Source organism: Raphanus sativus, chromosome 9 (genome assembly GCF_000801105.2).
Source record: "Raphanus sativus cultivar WK10039 chromosome 9, ASM80110v3, whole genome shotgun sequence".
Lineage (NCBI taxonomy): Eukaryota > Viridiplantae > Streptophyta > Magnoliopsida > Brassicales > Brassicaceae > Raphanus > Raphanus sativus.
The window spans coordinates 29,949,815-29,962,743 of NC_079519.1; the positions used below are offsets into that span (position 1 = coordinate 29,949,815).

At 36.7% G+C, this 12,929-nt stretch overlaps 4 protein-coding genes and 1 long non-coding RNA gene across 5 annotated transcripts; 3 read left to right on the forward strand and 2 right to left on the reverse strand.

Moving 5' to 3' along the window:
• The first annotated feature begins 249 nt into the window (after window positions 1–249).
• Window positions 250–5,408, forward strand: LOC108824316 (uncharacterized). The gene is made up of 6 exons (XM_056994392.1): window positions 250–253; window positions 4,190–4,262; window positions 4,338–4,433; window positions 4,548–4,651; window positions 4,731–4,867; window positions 5,105–5,408. The coding sequence occupies exons 2-6, from the start codon at window positions 4,203–4,205 to the stop codon at window positions 5,185–5,187; spliced, it is 480 nt and encodes a 159-aa protein (XP_056850372.1). The 5' UTR covers window positions 250–253; window positions 4,190–4,202; the 3' UTR covers window positions 5,188–5,408.
• On the reverse strand, window positions 1,548–2,717 carry LOC108827185 (probable carboxylesterase 18). Its single transcript, XM_018600542.2, has one exon. The coding sequence runs from the start codon at window positions 2,662–2,664 to the stop codon at window positions 1,666–1,668; it is 999 nt and encodes a 332-aa protein (XP_018456044.1). The 5' UTR covers window positions 2,665–2,717; the 3' UTR covers window positions 1,548–1,665.
• A 2,083-nt stretch (window positions 5,409–7,491) lies between the features above and the next one.
• LOC108828701 (26S proteasome non-ATPase regulatory subunit 14 homolog) lies at window positions 7,492–9,217 on the forward strand. The gene is made up of 6 exons (XM_018602459.2): window positions 7,492–7,727; window positions 7,825–8,002; window positions 8,102–8,183; window positions 8,354–8,530; window positions 8,612–8,779; window positions 8,869–9,217. Exons 1-6 carry the CDS (start codon window positions 7,598–7,600, stop codon window positions 9,058–9,060), a joined length of 927 nt encoding a protein of 308 aa, XP_018457961.1. The 5' UTR covers window positions 7,492–7,597; the 3' UTR covers window positions 9,061–9,217.
• Window positions 9,218–9,236: 19 nt separating this feature from the next.
• Window positions 9,237–10,899, reverse strand: LOC108828702 (uncharacterized). The gene is made up of 6 exons (XM_018602461.2): window positions 10,652–10,899; window positions 10,319–10,372; window positions 10,117–10,190; window positions 9,907–10,024; window positions 9,747–9,805; window positions 9,237–9,577 (listed from the first exon to the last, which is right to left on the reverse strand). Exons 1-6 carry the CDS (start codon window positions 10,799–10,801, stop codon window positions 9,499–9,501), a joined length of 534 nt encoding a protein of 177 aa, XP_018457963.1. The 5' UTR covers window positions 10,802–10,899; the 3' UTR covers window positions 9,237–9,498.
• Window positions 10,900–11,196: 297 nt separating this feature from the next.
• On the forward strand, window positions 11,197–12,692 carry LOC130499739 (uncharacterized). The gene is made up of 4 exons (XR_008938615.1): window positions 11,197–11,662; window positions 11,741–12,141; window positions 12,213–12,384; window positions 12,458–12,692. It is a non-coding gene; the product is annotated as an uncharacterized LOC130499739 (long non-coding RNA).
• The last annotated feature ends 237 nt before the right edge of the window (window positions 12,693–12,929 follow it).

Genomic DNA, 12,929 nt, shown 5'->3' on the forward strand with positions numbered 1-12,929 from the left:
TCACTTTTCTTATAACCTCTTCACCGTGAACGGACTCCACCGCCGCGTGGGAGTCTGCGATTGGCCAATCTTTTTTTTTTAATTCGAACGAAAAAAAAATATTCTAAAAGTTGTTAAAGATTTGTTGTTAAGGATTTGTTGTTGTGGTTGTTCTAAGGCCTTGTCAAACAATTTACTCATAAGAAATGAAAAAAAAAAAAAACAATTTTGTTTGTTGTACATATAAGAACCCCACAAAGTTACACTTCCTCACTCTAGATATGAATGCCTCTGCAATCACATTCACACTAAACAATCAGCTAGAGGGGCAACTTCTAACCTTGATATACGACACGTGAGACTATGATTGGTTGCGTGTATATCTGTATTTGATCATTTCTACTTTTGGAAGTAATTGTGTGAATCTAGAAGAGAGAAAGAGTAATAGTTCACCTAACTCAATGCAAAAATGAATTGGTTTAGCACAAAAAGTGGTCTCGTATCAGCAACTCCAATGGTACACAAAAATTTACTATATATTTTACACTAAAATAGAGTAACTCTATTATAGAGTTGAATTTGCTCTAATGGTTCACTCTATAATAAAGTGACTTTATAATAGAGTGAATTATAGAGTAATATTTTTTTTCATTCCTCTCTATTATAAAGTGAACTATTGGAGCAAATTCAACTTTATAATAAAATTACTCTATTTTAGAGTGAAATATAGAACAATTTTTTTGTGTACTGTTGGAGATGATCGAGGAAAAAATAGACGGAGGATCTAATTGACAAAAAAAAAAATATTTTTGTCTAAACAAGTGGTACTATTAACAAAGAAGGTGACAAAACATGAGTGAGCTACATTTTTCAGCTGGTAATAATGTCATTACTTATTTTAATATGTTAGTAAAAGTTATCATACTCAATATCAGTATCAACACAACCTCTTTTTTTATGTTTACATTGACAAATCAAAACAAGAATGGTGAGAAATTTCACTTGTATGACATGTCTCTAACGAAACGTAACGAAACAATACTACAAATCTCAGCAAGTGTTTCAGGACAAGTTAGCTGGATATAATAAATAAGAACCGCATCAGCATTGAATCTTTGCTATCAAAATGCATTTATGTGTGCTTTCACATTAACACCAAACTACCCAACAACTTGTCTTTCATAGGAATGGATTCACTTGCTGGCATTCTTGGATCTCATCATACACGTAATCCATTCACACAATAAAGAAATGTTGTGTTAGGCACATGACCAAATCTAAAATTTAATGGACAATAAATGTTGTTAGGTTTATGTTTAATAAATTGTTTTGATAATTTAGAAAGCATAAGATTTAATTATTAAACTTTATTGAAAATTTTAGAGATTAAGACAAATATTTCGGCTGTACTTGGAACCGGATCTGATAAAGACATTTACCATTTATCAGTTTAAATATAGAACGAGTATGAATTGAAGTGTAAAACAAACAGATACCTTAAAATTGTGAACACTGGATTATAACGACGGTAGACTTAATAGTACATCTTAATCTATAGAAATCATACCTTAATAAAGAACGATAATTTGATTGATAAAGCATACCTCAATACATTTTTTTTATCAAAAGCATACCATATACATTATTAATAATCGAATTAACTATATATAATGATAATTCATTCTTTTAAGACGAGAGCGAAGCCACACGCTCCTCAACGAAATCCTTAATCCGCTGAACTAACTGGCCAGCTTCCGGCAACTCAGGGAAGATATAAAACGCATGGAACATGTTTGGATACTCCACTAGCGTCGCTCTTTTCCCGGATAACTTTAACCACTCGTAGTAACTTCTCTGCCAGTCTCTCAACGGGTCGAACCCGGCCACAACCACCATTGTATCCGGATAATCCAGACCCGATATATCAACCACGCTCGGTTTCGCCGCTTCGTGATCCCGGTTTGCTCCCTCCGGAAGCACCGCCCTCCAGCACCAGTCCGTCCGATCCGGCGAAACTAACGGCATTCCGACGAGGCTCCTCTCCGCCTCCGTCCTCTCTTCCCCGCCGAAGAACGGCTGGATCGACACGAGTCCGACGAGTTTCACGGCGGCGAAGCAGCTCGCGCGGCAGACGCGGATCGCCACGTTGTGCGCGATGTTCCCGCCGGCGCTGTCTCCGACGAAGAAGCACCTCGAGCGATCGGCGTTCGCCGGGAGAACCGCGGCGTGGTTCTCCTCGAGGAATTTCACGGCGTCGAATCCGTCGTCGTACTGGGCGGGGTAACGGTGCTCCGGCGCGAGGCGGTAGTTGACGGAGACGACGTAAGCCGGCAGTTTTCCGGCGAATCTCCGGCAAACGCTGTCGTATTGGTGATTGTTGGGGCTGAGGAAAGCGAAGCCTCCGCCGTGGAAGAAGATCACGACGGGGATGCGGTCGCCGGAGACGTGTGGGGTGTATAACCGGAACCAGAGGTCGCGGGAAGGATCCACGACGAAGTCGGAGGACGAGACGGAGTTGACTGGTTTGGGATTGGGAGGGGCGCGAAAATCGAAGAAACGGAGGAAACGGCGGTTGATGGAGCCGTCAGGACGTTGGGCGTTATCGGTGAAGGTGGAGATAACGGTAATAGCGATTCTTGTTTTTAACGGAATCGTTAGCTTCTTAGGTTGCGACTCTGTTGCCATTTTTTTTTACGTCAAGGAGTTTAATGAACTTGGGGACGTTGGACCTGTACTTGATGACTACTTGTGTATATATATGCTCAAAATAAATATTTACAGCTGTAAAATTATGTTTTTATGGTTAGAAGAACAACCAACGAAGAAGATTAGATTTCTGTGGCCTAAAGCATTTCAAAAAATGTAATCCATAAAAAAAATATTAATTTTAAAAAGGATTAAAATACTATAAAATAATACAAAATATTATCTATGAAAACAATTCTGGTAGTTTTTCTTCCAACAATTTCATTCACAAATATTCTGCAACTGAATCTATCAAGCCTTAATAATTATTATTCATATGTTGATTTTTTTTGCGGCAAACGGCTATTCATTCATATATTGTTTAACTATTCTATGATTAACTAAATTATAGTTGCATTTATATTAATTTGAATTTTGAAAAAAAATCTGTATATACAACACAAATTAGGATTTGCAAACTACAATAATAAAACAAAATAGAATCTGAAAAATGAAAGAAAAATTAAAATCCAATCATTGCGAAGAAAATATAGAGGTAAATTAATTTTCAGCTATTTAAAGACAATTATGTTTCTATAAAAAAAAATAAACACTTTGTAAATGGTAAGATGAGAAAATTTTTGTTTGATAGGAATGGCCCTGCGTTTGAAAGATATCATCCATTGAGTTTTGAAAGGAAACACGTAGACAGAAAGAAGGAAAAATATAACTAAAAATCTCCAATCTTTTGAAATAATTTTGGAGATGGCTTAAGTAAACTCTGTTTTTTTTTTCGTTACTACAATGTTGTGTTGTTGAAGTTATCAACACATCCACATGCCCACTGACCACCGTGATGGAGGAGTCTCACAGAGCATTCTTATTGGCATTGAAAGTGACATGGTCAATGTATGTGGTGTGACAAGTAATTTCATGTCAGAAGCTTCATCAAGTAAGTAATTCAATTCATTCAGTTCCGTGTAGAAAGTCAATAGTAGTCTTTTGGCAAATCCGTTGGGAAAAGCAAATGAAAAACAACAAGTACAGTCCTTCTGGCGCCAAACACTAGAAGCTTCAAACATTCGGTCCAAATAATAATATTAATTACGGCCCATAATATTTGTTGGGATTCTGACCTTTACAGTTGTTGAATGTAATAAAAGGTCAGAAGCCCAACAAAGATTTTGGGCCGTAATTAATATTATTATTTGATCAAACACAACACACTCCCCGACCATTTCAGCACCGTCGAGTGCAAACGCCGCCTGTACCGTCTTCATCACATAAAGGTTCAACGCCGTTTCTTTCTCTCTTCACGCGCTTGATTACTTCCTCACAGGCAAGCTCCTTCGAATTTCCTCCGGCGATTTTGTTTCTAAGCTTTTTTTTTTGTCTCCCTTTACGAAGTAGATCGGAATCAAAGTACATAGATTTGTGTTGTTCAAAAAAAAAAAAAGTACATAGTTTTGTAATAGAAATGTAAAGAGTGAGACTTATGTCTTTCGTGTGATGTAATAATGTATTTAGGATACTTCGCCATGGGTTGGAAAGCTGCTGAGAAACTCATCAGACACTGGAAGATACTTCGTGGGGATAATGTGAGAGTACACACTCCTATTGTTTGGTTTCGTCCAAAATGTGGTGTGTTGTTTGATCTTTCTTTCTTTGTTCAGGTAATGATAATCCGTGGGAAAGATAAGGGTGAGACTGGAACCATCAAGCGTGTCATCAGATCCCAGAATCGCGTCATTGTTGAAGGAAAGAATCTGGTAAGAGAGAGAGAGAGAGAGAGAGAGAGAGAGATTGTCTTTAATCATCGTCTTCTTTGCTCAATCTTATGCATTGAGAGAATGAATGTATTATTTTTCTTTCTGTATTGGCAGATCAAGAAGCATATAAAGGGAGGCCCTGATCATGAAGGTGGGATTTTCACGGTAGAGGCTCCTCTTCACGCCTCAAATGTCCAAGTTGTTGATCCAGTCACTGGGTATGTATGTATGATTTCACCTTTTTTTTTTCTGAAAGGGAAAGGTTTCTTATCTTGTCTAGTATACTTTCTACCTCAGGAGGCCTTGTAAGGTTGGTGTGAAGTATTTAGAGGATGGTACAAAAGTAAGAGTTGCCAGAGGCACAGGCACATCTGGTTCCATAATTCCTCGTCCAGAGATTCTGAAGATTAGGACTACACCAAGACCCACTACCGGTACGTAGAACCTCAACATCTCTCTACTTGGCATGTTTTTACATTATATCATTTCGGTGGAATCAACACATAACATGTCTTACATGTTCAAAATCTGGAGATAGATTCTTAATTTTAACCACATATGTAACAGCTCAATATGTGCATTTCAGCTCTCTATAGAATTGAAAAAGCTTCTTTTTCTTACAAATGCTTAATACTTGACAAAATCTCACGTTTCTTGATATTTTTATGCAGCTGGACCTAAGGACACACCAATGGAGTTTGTTTGGGAGCAGACATATGATGCGAAAACAGGAAAGGGCATGCCTGATCTTTGAGTCACTCACCTTTACAGCTTCTTTCCAAAAAAGTTGTTGTTGCTCCCAAAAGATTATCCTATGTTCCCACCCATTACAGTTAGTTCAGGGTCAAAATCTGTGAGATGGGGTTTTTGTCGAAGAAGGATCCTCTGACGAAATGAAGTTTCATTCTTGTTTCATTACTCTTGTGAACTTTTCTAGTTGCCAAATAAAACCATTGGGAGGAAGATTCACCAGTACACATACTTCAGCATCTAAACTATTAAGACTGAAGTACACCTATCTATATCCCCTTATAGTTGCACAAAAATTACAACTAAATGCCACTATTCTTAAAACACTGCAGTTTTAATTATTGCTTTACCAATCCTTGAATTTACTAAACCGGACAATAGCATAACAAAACCAATCATTGTGTATCATTTTTTTGGTAAAATGTTAATTGTGTGTATCATTATTAAAATAAAGACATTTGGTTTGTTTTTCAAATCCTTAAACGTTTGGTTGATTAAATAAACACTAAAATTACAATATCATTACTAAACCAAAACATTTGTAAACCAATAAAATACAATATGTACTTTCTTCGTATCGTTTTATAACATTACTTAAATATATTAAAATTGGGATACGATGATTGATACTTCATTTTTGTCTAATGAATCAAATAAGTCAATCGATACATTCTCATATACCTACCAATATGAGTTTTTTAACCAAAGATTTCCATCGGTTTAATTTTTGTCTACCTAATCAAAACCAGTGTATTATAAATCTAACAATTAAAAATCAAAACTGTCTTCAACAATCAATATTATCACCATAATTCTTTAATTCAAATTCGAATATGAGAATATATTTATTTCCTGATCGATATTATCTTCCTAAATTTGTTCCTATTTCTAAGCAATCACCATAAAGATTTCAATATGAATCAATTATCACAAGATTCTTATTTTGCTTTCAATCTTGCAAATCACATATAATATCTAACAATTAAAAACCTACATTCGCGTAATTAATTTAAATTTAAAACAATCTAATCAAAATAGGGAAACAAATCGACAAGTATGTTCCTTTTAATGCTTCTAAATAACAACTTACAAAATCTTTAATAATTACATATTGTTCACCCTACCGTTTTCCTATCTAGCTATATATAGGTCCTTTATCTAACGTTAAAACCATATTCTCTTTTCTTTCCGAAAAGAAAATCCACCTAATAATGTCTGTGATTATTACTTATCATCGTCTCACAAAACTCAGGACTTACAAAATATTAATGTGATCTAGGTTTTGACCCGTAACTATGAATGTAGTTTTCAAAGATGTTTTTGACAACCTTTAACATTTAAGATCGTAAGGTATGTGATTTATTGAGTCTAAATTTCTTATACGATTTATGTTTGGATGTGTTATGTTTTTTATTTTTAAAAACAAATCCACATTTCTCTTTGCAGATTTCAGTCTGGTTTGGATGTTTACTCTGGTAGAAGAATACTTGCTGATTCTGATTTTTTCTTAAAGTTTTTTTTGCAAAGAACATTTGGTTTTTTTTTTCCAATAACTCATTTCAATAAGATTGATATTCAGTTGATTTATACAAATCTATGATTTAGTATTACAGTTTAAAAATTTATAACTACTACGTCTAAATTTAGTTTAAATAAAAGTTTTATAATAAAATGAATTACTCACAATCTAAACTTTATACTCAAATATTTACTCATTAATGTTTACGTTAAACTAAAATTAAAAGTAGTACCAATAAACACATCTTCTTTTATAAAATATAATCAGTATCATGAATGTTTAAAACGCAATAAAATATGAATCAATAACATAAATATTTAACATCTAATCATTAAGAGTATACACCCGTGCGGATGCACGGGTCAAAAATCTAGTTGTCTTATTAAGTCTGTGGTTTTTAACCGAACCGAAGATGCTGAACCAAAATTTGTGTTTCACATTTCAGCATTTACTTGGTTCTCAACTCGGTTTGGCAATCGCATTTTCAACTAAATCAATTTATACTGCTACATTGGACAAATTAACTGAAATCATCCGAATATAATAAAAAAAACTACACAATTTAACAGAAAAAGTCTATTTTTAATTCAGTAACAAATTTGAAAAAAAAAACTGAATCAACCGAAATATAACTGAGCTGTAATTATTTCGGTTTTTTTTTTTTCTGAATGAACCGGTGGGGAATGAACTATTTATTTTCCTGGCTCAAAATAAGAAAAGAGTAAAATATCAGAGGGCTTATATGTAAATAACTTCGGCTTAATGATCCATGAAGATCTCCGTCTCTATCTTGTTAACAAAGAAAACTCTTTCTCGAGCTTTTCTATAAGATCCCTCATTCTCGTAGCTAAGCAACCCTTAAGAAGAACACGACTGACTGATTTCATCTGAGATTATGGAGAGATTACAGCGAATCTTCGGTGCCGGCGGCGGTCTAGGCCACGCATCTCCCGATTCACCCACTCTCGACACCTCGGAGCAAGTCTACATCTCCTCTCTCGCCCTCCTCAAGATGCTCAAACACGGTAATAATAAATCACCCAAACCTCCAATTAGGGTTTTATATGATTATTATCGATCTAATCTAATTTATTGCCGCCACGTGGATTAATTGATTGATAGGGAGAGCTGGAGTTCCTATGGAGGTGATGGGGTTGATGCTGGGAGAGTTCGTGGATGAGTACACTGTTAGAGTTGTTGATGTTTTCGCCATGCCTCAGAGTGGGACTGGTGTTAGTGTTGAAGCTGTTGATCATGTTTTTCAGACTAATATGCTTGACATGCTTAAACAGACTGGCAGGTGTGTATTAAAACTCTCAAATTCTTTTTTTCTTTTTTTTTTAGTTACCAATCTAATTTTACAGAATGTATAACAAAACTGTGTAATTTGTACTTTCAGACCTGAAATGGTGGTGGGTTGGTATCATTCACATCCTGGGTTTGGTTGCTGGCTTTCTGGTGTTGATATTAATACTCAACAGGTTTGTAATGTGTTTACTCAGTTGTAAACTGGGACTATGTATGTTTTGTTGTTGAACATCTATGTGTGTTTTGTCGGCTGATACTTGGTTTTTGCAATCTCATTGTGTGAATCATTTTGTCTTCCATACTGTATTAGTGGCTCAGTATGTTCATTTGTTGCTTTTTGTAGAGTTTTGAAGCTTTGAACCAGCGAGCTGTAGCTGTCGTGGTTGATCCTATTCAGAGTGTGAAGGGTAAAGTGGTGATTGATGCCTTCCGTTCGATAAACCCTCAGACCATTATGCTTGGGCAAGAGCCTCGTCAAACAACGTCCAACCTTGGCCACCTGAACAAGCCATCAATCCAGGTGATGTTTCACATTGTGAAACATGGTTTTCCTGTTATCAAAGGATGTCTTTGATACTTACTTTTGTATACTACTATGCAGGCCTTGATTCATGGATTGAACAGACACTATTATTCGATAGCCATCAACTACAGGAAGAACGAGCTCGAGGAGAAGATGTTACTAAACCTCCACAAGAAGAAATGGACAGATGGTCTGACGCTAAGACGCTTTGACACTCACTCCAAGACAAACGAACAGACCGTGCAGGTAAGAAAAGACTCCATTCTTTTTGTTTGTTAAAGCATGCCGTCACACTCATGTTCATTGTATTGTCTCTCTGTCTGGGTGTTTAACAGGAAATGTTGAGCTTGGCTGCTAAATATAACAAGGCGGTACAAGAGGAAGACGAGTTGTCACCGGAGAAACTGGCAATTGTGAATGTGGGAAGACAAGACGCAAAGAAGCATCTGGAAGAACATGTTTCCAACTTGATGTCTTCCAACATTGTTCAGACACTAGGCACCATGCTTGACACTGTTGTCTTCTAGAGAGCTTATTCACATCTCCAGTCAGCTTTGTTTCTCTTCTGCATCTCCTTATTTTCAGTTGAATCCTCTCTTTATATCCTATCTCCTAGCATTTGATAAGTTGTATTGTACTATCTGAAATCGTTCTTTTCATTAATGCCATGGATTAATTCTGTTACATTTAATGCTCCAGCAAATAGGAATCAAAATGTCTGAATTAATTCCTTTTCTGGATAGTATACTTTACCCACAGTAATACATACAAAAAAAAACTGTGCTTGAAAAGTAACTTCATGTTAAGATGCGAACAAAAACCAAAGTGTGCCACAGAGAGAAGCCATAAGCCATGTGAACTATAAGCGCTTTTTGCATTCTTCGTGCAGCAAACAAGTCCAGCTTTGAGCCTAGACCAATCATTCAAACAGAGGACAGTGGCTTTGTCACTAAAATCTTTCTTGCTTAAAACTCGGTGTCGAAACAAGTCATAAAGGCCTTTGAGACCATGGTTCTTGCAAAAGGGATATAACTCAAGCTATACCTGCAGTTTTAAAGAACAGAAAGGGTTAGCCAAGCTGAATGAAAGCTTTTGCCACAAACTCAGTAACCATACAAGTAGCATTCAGTTCACCAACGCATTCACAGTTTGGGATAATAATATGCAAGCGAGACCACGTATAAATAAGGAGAAGTTAAAACAGTTGGCATACCAAATAAGACCAGAGAACTCAAGAATGATAGCCAGCAGCGTCAGCAGCTTGTTACGAACCTATACAGGAACAGAATGACAGATGGTTGTAATGATAACGCATTTTCACTACCAAAACTTTTACGATGCTCAAGTATATTTTCTAATAAACCCCAACTTACATAGAGAGCGCAGAACAAGGCAATGATAATGCTCGCTAGATACAAAGCAGTGGCGTAGATACGAGCTGGATCAAGCATCATCGTCACCTGCCTCTGTGGGCCTATAAGGAATGCTGTGCTGCCATACAAAAAGGACATGAATCTTAAAATCACACTTAAACTGAAATGCAACGTTACAAGCTAAACTAAAAAAATATCTAAAATACGAACCTCCCAAGTGCCATCAAATTTCCTAGAGTGAATGTGATGCCAAACTTGACCGGGTTGAAGAAAACAAGCATTGACTGCATTGCAATAAAGGTAAAACCATAAAAAAGAGTTACATCACCTATTAAAAGGAGCTCAACCACGTTCAAATGTCACAATATGACTCTCCTATTCTATTTAACAGGGATAAGAGAGTTGTACTCACCAAAAGTGTACAGGTCAATCCTGCTGACAAGCAAATTGCAAAGCCATAGAATCTCTGTTTTTCCATGGGAAAAAAAACATATTAGCCAATTCAACATAAACTTAGTAAATGAGACAAACTTTACCAGTTAATAGAAATATAAAGTGAATAAAAAACTATGTCAATAGCATACAAGAATGTACTTGTCTAGATGTACATTATTACTTCTAATACTCACTTCCTCCTCTACTAACATCACTGAGTCAAAATACACATAGACCTCACATTATACACAGATCAGTCGTTTCAAAATACGCATTCAAAAGAAAAAGCTGGAATGTGATGTTTAGGGACCTGCTTGGTGGTTAAAGCGCAATCTTGATTAAGATCATCCATGAAAGAGAGCGAGCTTTCCTCCTCGGAAGCTCGTTGCTCCTCTTCAACCTCCATCCCCACCATCATCTTCATCTTCATCTTCTCAAACGCATGATTCATCTTATCCATGCCTCCTAATCTCTGCTTTTGCTAGTTGAGGTATCAGATCTCGCGCTTCTTCCGCACCAGTTACGCCAACTTCGATCTCTCCTCCATTGTTTTCAGTTTCAAATGAAGAAGAAAGCTTTGAGTTTGAGTTAAAAGAAAGGCTGGGCCTTTTTAATGTCAAAATATAAAATGGGCTTAATTATGGCCCATTAAGATTGTATTTTGATTTTCTCAGTCGTCGTCTTTCTTTCTTCCGCAGTCTCCTCGGTACTTAAAGCTTTTTAGTCTTGCGATTCTCCGACGTTTAGTCCACCGCGGTTGTCTCGATACTAAAGTTTTTTTTTTTTCTACTCGTTGTTGCTTTTTGACGTTTTATGTATGGGATTACTAAAATATTGGTGGTGAGTGACTGACTGACTGTGGTTTTCTTTCATGCACATGTGTAGGTTTCGTAATGAGTGGTGGTTCAAAGGCTAAAGGAAAGAACGTTACTTCACAAGATGATGGAGGAGAACGGGACGGGAGGTCACTTCCAAAAGAAATAAGAACAAACCTGGAAAATCATGTGCCTCTTCTTCTTCTTCTCATTTTGGGTGAAGGGAGGGGCAATACTTGGGGATCACAAGCTAATGTTCGGGGACAAGCAATGAACAGAGAGAGTATGGTAATAACAATGTCACTCCATCCAGTAAATCCCTCTCCTCTGGAAGGAGCAGGTCCTGACGTTGATGACGTACGTTGTGGGTAATGTCTCTGAGGAAGAGGATGATTACGATAGTTTGGATGATTCTGATGAAGATTACGACGACTACGACTCTGGAAGGAGCAGGTCCTGACGATAGTTTGGTCATCATTATGAATACTATGCTCGACAATGATAAGGTAGGTGAACTTATCTTCTCTTGCTTTCTGCTAATCTTAGGTTGGTGGAAAAAACTCAATATGTCATATATGTATCAGTATATGGGTATGGGCAACTCGGAGCTACTGGAATACTTCAACGAGTATCCGCATGCCATTCCTATGGTCCAGAGGGCCACCGTGGGATGAGTGTCCTGATCTTTGAGAGTAGCGCCTCAGGCTATTTTGAAGCTGAGTGCCTACACAAGGACTTGGCTGAGAAAGGATTAGATAGAAATGGCAATTTTTTTTCTGGAGGTGTTCGCCAGCTATATGGATTTATAGCAACCAAAAAAGATATGGATGAATTCAATGAACACTGTCAAGGTTCTCTCCCTTACAAAATGATTTATGTTTTCAAGCCTTGTTGGTCCTTGTGAGTGTAGTATGAGCAAGAAGCTGCGTAGAACCGCAGAGGATAACCGTATCGTAAGATGCAGCATGAGCAGAACAGAGAAGAGGTATGCTTTCCCTCTCGAAAACACACACATTTGGTATATGTTTTGAGTTACTGATACAACTTTTTTTTAAGATGGATGCACAAGAAAGGTTTTTCTCAGAGTCCATAAAGCAGATACATATGACAATAGAGTTCCAAAGGAGGAGGATTTCAATATGTTGCAGCAGGAGGAGCGTGCCAAAGTTTTGCACCAGCAGCAGAAGAATAGCACTAATCTCTCCAGCAAAGATGATATACGAAAGAGGTGTGTATACATAGTTACCTACTTATTTTACATTAAATAGTCACTCAACTGTTCTGATTTGATTATACTGTAGAGCTGCAGAGGTTTCAAGTTTCATGGAGTTACAAGAGAAAGAAAAAGAGCATGAGAAGAAGATGATAGAGATGCAGAAGAAGCATACCGAGGAGATGCTTGACTTGGAGAGAGATTTTGATAAGTCTTTGGAGGAGTTCATGAACAAGCATTGCCTTCACGGTGCACACGACTGAGATCAGCCCACTACACACAAAACTACTATTTTTTCATGTTCTGCTTTTGGGTTTTGGCATGTCGGCAAATCTAAAGAGTATTTTGGGACCAACACGAAGCTCAAATGTTTGATAATTACTCTTTTATGTATCAAAAATGTGTCTCAAAAATATGTGTATTTTTAAATTTTCATATGTATTAACAAAAACTTAAAAATTTGATCAAAAATGTATTATTATTTTTATTTAACCATCTTTTTAGTTTTCACCTAATCAAAATTCAGTAAACACAATTATTTTTTGTTAAGTTTATAATTT